Source organism: Penaeus japonicus, unplaced genomic scaffold, assembly GCF_977035675.1.
Source record: "Penaeus japonicus unplaced genomic scaffold, GWHDUDI00000001_assembly GWHDUDI00000042, whole genome shotgun sequence".
In the NCBI taxonomy this organism is placed as follows: Eukaryota; Metazoa; Arthropoda; class Malacostraca; order Decapoda; family Penaeidae; genus Penaeus; species Penaeus japonicus.
This window is the reverse complement of record NW_028234444.1, coordinates 7,311,784-7,319,283: the sequence shown is the minus strand read 5'-3', so window position 1 is coordinate 7,319,283 and position 7,500 is coordinate 7,311,784. Positions and strand designations below refer to the sequence as shown.

At 36.2% G+C, this 7,500-nt stretch overlaps 2 protein-coding genes across 3 annotated transcripts in view; one reads left to right on the top strand and one right to left on the bottom strand.

The window, feature by feature from the left end:
- Positions 1–1,645: 1,645 nt before the first annotated feature.
- U2A (small nuclear ribonucleoprotein polypeptide A'-like U2A) lies at positions 1,646–6,837 on the bottom strand. Its single transcript, XM_043033203.2, has 6 exons — positions 6,640–6,837; positions 5,312–5,459; positions 4,707–4,899; positions 3,858–4,014; positions 3,596–3,730; positions 1,646–2,128 (listed from the first exon to the last, which is right to left on the bottom strand). The coding sequence occupies exons 1-6, from the start codon at positions 6,719–6,721 to the stop codon at positions 2,100–2,102; spliced, it is 744 nt and encodes a 247-aa protein (XP_042889137.1). The 5' UTR covers positions 6,722–6,837; the 3' UTR covers positions 1,646–2,099.
- A 580-nt stretch (positions 6,838–7,417) lies between these two features.
- Positions 7,418–7,500, top strand: part of VhaSFD (V-type proton ATPase subunit VhaSFD) — a 15,994-nt gene continuing 15,911 nt past the window's right edge. For both annotated transcript variants that reach the window (XM_043033198.2, XM_043033199.2), the window contains exon 1: positions 7,418–7,500. This exon is cut by the window's right edge and continues 71 nt beyond it. The gene's annotated coding sequence lies outside the window, so the exon portion shown is untranslated.

Here is a 7,500-nt window from a genome sequence, read left to right as displayed (position 1 = left end):
GAAAAGAAGGAAAAGAAAGCAGAGGGCAAAAGGAGAGAGAGAGAGAGAGAGAGAGAGAGAGAGAGAGAGAGAGAGAGAGAGAGAGAGAGAGAGAGAGAGAGAGAGAGAGAGAGAGAGAGAGAGAGAGAGAGAGAGAGAGAGAAAGGACTATCTGTAACCCTATAATACAAACATGAATTTTGCTACTTAAACACTTAAGTAATGTGTCCCCACTTTTCATTACTGTAGTATTGCTTTTGTGTATGTTGTGTACACTCAGAAGTTAAGAGTTCTTTACACCAATAGCTAAAAGGGATCAAGAAGGGAAGGCAGACTAATGTTGCCTACACACTAGCCAAGTCTTGGAAACTCGAAGATCATTTCCTAGCAGAAAAAAAAATCTGACTCATTAAGGAAAAGCCTTCTCCAGCTTTGTTGGATGGAGGCAAGTATATCTTAGGGATAAGTCTAAAATAATAAAACCCTACAGCAGAGAAATGACTGTTATTCTCCAAATCAAGTGTTCAAGTGTAGTCAAATTTTATGTTCTTACTTGGCTCCATCTCCCATTTCGTTCTAAATGGTGAAACTAAACAACTACATGTTTAATTACAAGTAGGACTAAGAGGGAGTTGTAGAGGAGGAAGATGAAGATGAGTGAGTGGTTAAGGAAAGGCAAGAAAGAGAAGGGGGGAAATGAAAGAGATGAGGAAAAAAACAAGGAAATAGGGACATGAGGAAATGGAGGAGGAAAAAGGAGAGGAGATAGAAAGAGAATAGGAAAAGAAAAGGGAGAATAAAGTCAAGGTGAGAAGAGGAGGAAGAAGGGGAGAAGATAGGGAATGGGGTGAAGGGAGAGGTATAAAAAGTAAAGGGAAATGATGGGAAGTGGATATTAAGAAGAAAAGGAATTGGGTGGATTCAAAAAGTGGGGAAGGTAGAAGAGAGAGGGGAAGGGAAAAAAGGTGGGGAGAACAAGAGGAAAAGGAAAATGGTGAAAATAAAGAGAGGAAGAAAATAGGGAATAAAAACCAGTCACTTTCATATATTTTTAAAAAGCATCCAAGTATACTTTTACAATCATTGTGCTGGAATAAAAATATTCCTTTTTTACATAATTCTAATTAATTCATCATAGACTATTAAACAATAGAAATTTATTACTGTTTTATATTTGAATTTCAGAATGAATTGTCCCGTGGAATAATTCAAGCAGAGGTTCTGCAAATATTCAGACCTTTCCCCCTTATGGCCAAGACACTCAGGACCCAGCTCTGAGACCTTAGTCTTGAGCTCTTTTGCATCCCCTTGGCACTTAAGATCCCATGTGCTCATATGAACACTTGAAAAATATCTTACTGAAAAAAAATTATGAATGTTTTATCTTTCAATGCTTCAATGAGATTGTGCTGCACCCCTAAATTTCTTCCTCCATTTGACAAATTAGGGAAACAATTGCTGACTTTCGAGACAAATCATATGAATGCACCACAAAATTATATTCAAATGCTGTTTCTTCCTTTCTTCATCAAATAAGGTATGACATTAGCCCACTTTGCTTGTCTGTGCCCCTTGTTATAAAGTAGGTGCACATTCTGAGAAACAGACATACAAACAGACTAATAAAACAAATAAACATATGCCAAAAGGAAATAAAACTCATAGGTTTACAAAAGAATTTTTTACTTCATCAAAACTCTAGCACACATTTCACCTGACACTTCTCAACCCTTAACATATGAAAATTCAAAATCAGGCAACTTCACCTGATGCAAGAAAATATACATATAAAAAAACATAAAAAAACACATGATGGGGAGGTTCTGTATCTGTTCTTATCACTTCCACTCACCGAATGTGTTTTTGTATGAATATCAGAAGATATATTTTTTCACAAAAAGATATACTGCTGGTTACTTACCACTTTCTGTTGAACTGCTAAAAAGCATTATGGGAAAAGAGGGTAATAAAAAGAAAAAGGGCAAAAAAAATAAGTGTATATAAACAAATGTAAAAATTTGAATTTACAAACATCTCATTGGTATTTAGGAAACGTGACTTTTATAAGGTACGCAAAAAGGGGTGCGAAGTCATCAATCAAATTGCCTTCTGTGGTTCTTTTAGTTATCTTCCTCTTCCTCTCCATGTCCTGTAAAACACAGAAAAAATGATCATTTCTAATTGGCAATGATGCTGGTACAATCTACAAACTGTTGATTCATGACAGAAAAAAATAACAACACTGCACCAATTACCTACCCACAAAATTTGAACCAGAACTAACAATTGCACTTGGCCTTGAAATAACATTCTTAAATCTCCATGATTTTTAATTAGCATATCTTAAATATTAATTAAACTATAACAAACAAACTAGATATAAAAAATTAAAAAGCAAGAATCAAAATAGAGAGAAAAACCCTCCTTCTTTGGGCCATGATTTATATCCAAACTACAAATTCCAATATATAATTTGCCTCCTAGTTATGAAAATTCTTCTTTAATGTGTATATATGTATACATAAGTGTGTGTGTGTGTGTGTGTGTGTGTGTGTGTGTGTGTGTGTGTGTGTGTGTGTGTGTGTGTGTGTGTGTGTGTGTGTGTGTGTGTGTGTGTGTGTGTGTGTGTGTGTGTGTGTGTGTGTGTGTGTGTGTGTGTGTGTGTGTGTGTGTGTGTGTGTGTGTGTGTGTGTGTGTGTGTGTGTGTGTGTGTGTGTGTGTGTGTGTGTTATATATATATTGTACAGTAATTTCCTTGGACTACAAATGTGCATCCATGATTATTTTCACTTATGTTTGACTTTGATATCCACTTACTGTTACTTTCCTTACATTTTTGTAAAGACCTTTCTTTCTAATATATACTGAAAATTAAAGCATATACCCAATGTGTGTTGAAGTATCATTTACTAGCCTGACAATAAACAGTGACTAAGATTATTAATCTTTTGGTGCATCCATGATCACATTTAATAACATTTCTATAGAAATTAGTAAATTTCAAGATTACTGTTTCATTGACATTGATCTAAATATCTGAAGACTATAATCAGGCCTCTCAGCTGATAGACTAGGCTCTTTGGAGTCACTTTCCTTATCTTTACTTCACTTACTCCAAAGTATTTCCTAACTTTTCTTAATGTACTTTGTGTGGAAACAGTGGAAAATGATTAATCTAAAATATGTAACCAATCCAGAACATAAACTACCAGAATTGTCCTATATTTCATTATGTAGATCTTTGACACCTGCTAATATGAGACATGAAGATCTGAATGTCTTGTTTAAGTGCAGACCTTCATACTTACTGCCTCCTTACCCCCTCCATCCAGCCTGCAACATTGTCAGTGTAGAGACCAGGTAAGTAGATACAGAAAAAAAAACTCTGCCTTTCTGAATAAAGCCACGATAAGACTTTAGTATTAACTTTAATATTCATATTGAGCATATTTAGGTTTTAATGTCAAATTAACCTGTCTTATAATAAGAATTTTGCTTGGCTTACCACTGTGGCAATCAAATCATTCTGACACATTCCACAGAGCAAAGCTGGCATGGTGGCAGAGAAATGAACAGAGACGACTACCTGAATAAGTGATTACGTGACACTACTTACTGCGCTTGATGCCCTGTGATCTGCCAGGGATGTTGCCAGTCCGAAGCATGTGTTGCAGGCGTTCCACCTCTTCCATAGATCGGGCATTGGCAATGGCCTGGCGAATGGCAGCTTGGTCCTCCACTGTCATCTGGTCTGTTGTTTCAAAAGAAAAATAATTGTTTTTGACCCTCCTTTTATAAAATGGGAAAATCATATGTATACCTTATACGTCACATATCTATTAAAGATCTGTGATATCTGAAACTCAGTTGGTACTTACTGAGAGCAGGACGAGTATCCATGATGCCACTTCCTGCCACAAAGGTTCGAGCTTTCTTGGCCTCTTTCTGGATCTCCTTCCCAAGCTTACTCTTGAATAGCTTCTTTGCCATTTCTCGCTCACGCATTCGTACACGACGGAAGTCCACTACTCTCACCTAGGGAATGGCAATGTAGCAATAAATGAATGAGCCAAGATAAGACTAACAAAAGTAATGTTATATCAAAATTTTCATTAACCCTTCGGCAGCAAGCACATTTCATGGAGTAGAATCACTTTTGTACTGCATCTTTTATTTTGTTGAAATTACAAACCATTTTCTCCTTCAACTGTGTAACTAAGGCATTGTACCAAATGCTAATTTGGACCCTATGCTACAATTTTAGTCAACTGTAACATTGATAGAGCCTGTTTGAGACATATATATCTCTAAATGCAATAAAACACACAAAAATTAAAACATTAAAATGGCTCCAGTTTTATAATGAGTGACTAAAAGAGAGTGGGAAAAGTCAAGGTATGCTCCATGAAACTGCCTTGCTCTGAAATAAAACTCATCCTGGAGACTGGGCAAGCAACTGTAGCAGGGTATCTATTTTTTTCCCATCTGCAATGTGTAATATCATACCACAAGTCTAGAATATAATAGAAACACACAGAACATCTTCAGATGCCCACCCAAGGCTGTACATTTTAAGGCGTGACCTGTTGCAGAAGGTTTAAACATTTTGACAATAACAGAAGATCAATATAAATTAAACAAAGCCATCATTCCATAATTTGCTATCTGAAAAATCTATTTCATTATACCTGCATAAAAAGTAATCAAAGACTTATAGAAGAACCAACCTGTGGGAGTTTGTTGATGAGGTAGAGACGGTAATGGTCACGTGTGGTGACAGGATTACCAAGAAGGGACACATGCTCGAGCTTCTTGAGACCCGCCAAGTTATCAAGGTCAGCTAATTCCTGCACGAGGTTGTTGGTCAGGTACAAACACTGGAGGTTGGGAACCTCCTCTGGCAGAGTGTCCGAGATACGGCTGGTACAAAGGAGAGAAAAAGTCATTTTTATGGAATAGGATTGTATGAAGGAAAGACTAAGAAGGAAAATATCATACATTAATACTGAACTGTGGATGGTGGATGGGTGTTAAATGATAGTGAGGGAGGGTGTGGGAGGATAAGAAGTTGGGTGTTAGGGTGAGGAGGGGTGAGGAGGGGAAGGGGGAGAGAAGGGGAGAGGAGAGAAGGGGAGAGGAGAGGAGAGGAGAGGAGAGGAGAGGAGAGGAGAGGAGAGGAGAGGGGGATGATTGGATGGATAGAAGTAGGGAGGGAGTGGGAGTAATAAAGGAGGGTGAGAGAGGGTGAGAGGGTGTGAGAGAGAGAAATTCTGCAACAAATAAATAATCACCATATTATATGACATGGTTTACATAACAGATCAAAACTTACACAATTCTGTTGTTGTTTAGAAGCAATGACTTCAGTCGTTTCAGAAGGGGAAAGCCATCAAGCTTACGGATGTCATTGTCACTGAAGTCGACAGTATCAAACTGGTCAAGAGTTGCTCCAAGATTCTCTATAACAGGTATCTTATAGCCTGGAATTAAATATTAAAGTTAAAAAAAATTCAAAACTGCATTTTAAGTGGAGAGTAGAGAATAATCTTACTAGAAACCTTGCAAACCTAGACTCCTGATAACTATAGTAGGGTATCTATTTTATCCTAGTTATAAGAAATTTCCTCTACTAGTGTCTTTATGTTAATTAGAGGAGACATTACATCAAACTACATTTGAGTTTTGTACATTTCATTTGGGATTGTAGCTCAATTCACATGGGCTTTACAAAGGATTGCCTAAATATGCTGTATGTAATGGACATGTTTTGGCCTTTACCAATACACTGACATATGCTAAGACTATGTCAATCACTTGAGTCATCTTCTTTAACATCTAATTGTGTCATTATTCATAATGTCTGGAGATGATTATATGTATTAGTGAGTGCTATTTTGTCTTCTTTGTAGGAAAGTTTTATTTTTATTTATATCTGTATCATATCAAACAATCCGGCAGGGTGGACGGGTTACCAAACAAGATAACTGGATGTGAGGATGGGTGATTTCTGACGCAGCCAGCACCAGTTAAAATTTTGAGGGACAGGGAAGACGTATTCTCTGCCCTCCAGATAATGCAGACTTCCCTAACAAATATTTTCCCATAAATTCATTTCAAAATAAGTATTTAGGTTGACTTTGGAAAGATATAGTTCTAAAACTAGTGCCAGGATGGTAGAAATACTTCATGACTGTGAGCAGTTTCTGATGTTATGTCATGTATACATTGATGCCCAGCTTATATGCCTAATCAGACTGCCGTGTAAGTTATAAAACCCGTCCACAATGGGTTAAAAATTACTGATATTAGTCACTCCATCACACATCACCAAATTTATGTAGATATGGTAACAAAACTTGTGTAATTATCAAATTACTACAAAAAATAATAATAATAAACACATCAGTATATATCAACCTATTCCATGTTATATGAACACTATCATTAACATTTTAAAAATCTGTCCCCCATGGTTTTAAAGACGTAAATGATGTCATTCTAAATTATATGGATTCAAACACTAGTGTCAAACTCACTGTTTGTCACAGCTACCACGACGAGAGTGAGGGAGAGAAAGTGAGTGAGAAAATTTCGTAAAAGAGTTAACATACCTACTGATAAGAACCTACAAAGCCGTCAAAATACACATTTTAAACTTGCCTCTTAAGATCAGTTCTCGATCTCTGACGGGATTAATGTGTTGAACCGACTGTTGAATGAGTTCTGGTGTGAGCTTCACCATTTTGTGCTTTTCTGCGTTTAATCCTTGTTGAATTTACACGTAAATGTTTTTAGGTTCCCGGCCAAACTAGTCCTCAAAACGTTGTTGTTTACATCTGAACGTGCGACCGAACTTGGCCGATGGCTCTTGTCTAGATGTTCCAAATTTATTTAGTAAATAATATTTGATGTTATCTATCTAGTTTGATATAAGTAATATTTTAAAAATCTAAGTTACAGTGGTATATGGGCTTCATTTTAGTTAAATGATTAAGAAATGAGATCATGCGCTTCTCGTGCTTTTCTTTGTAATGATGCATTGTGGGAAATCATCAGACCAATCGTCTGCAGCAAAACAATATGTCCGATTTTATGCACCATAAATACATAATATTGTCATGGGGTGTTAGAATACATTTACTATGAATAACGAATACTTATTAATTTAAAAAGTTTTAAAATGTATTTTTATGTCTCCAGTTAACTTCTATATAATGTAAATTTAACTTTAAAATGTCCAAAAACTAATAATAAAAGCATTTCGAACAACGACGTATATTTGACAGCCAAACATACCAACCAAATTATATGATAACAAATATAACTAACAGCAACCTTAGACATCAAAATAAGCCCATATATTAATTAAATAGTAATTTAAGATATTTTGTATCTATTCAAGATTATGTAATGATAGTTTTTACAATCAATTTGAGATTGTTTTATGCTGGTGTACCATTCTCTGTTGGCATCCTTGTCTCAGTGTGTCCCGTGACTTCGACTTGCTCAGACGTTAGTGTA

Bases quoted from the DNA above. Each gene is read 5' to 3' on its own strand.
- U2A (XM_043033203.2), bottom strand. From the start codon at position 6,721: ATGGTGAAGCTCACACCAGAACTCATTCAACAGTCGGTTCAACACATT. The intron at 4,900-5,311 runs GTAAGTTTTGAT...CCTTTGTACCAG, and splicing joins CTAAACAACAACAGAATTGT to CCGTATCTCGGACACTCTGC. The intron at 4,015-4,706 runs GTTGGTTCTTCT...GCCATTCCCTAG, and splicing joins TCATCAACAAACTCCCACAG to GTGAGAGTAGTGGACTTCCG.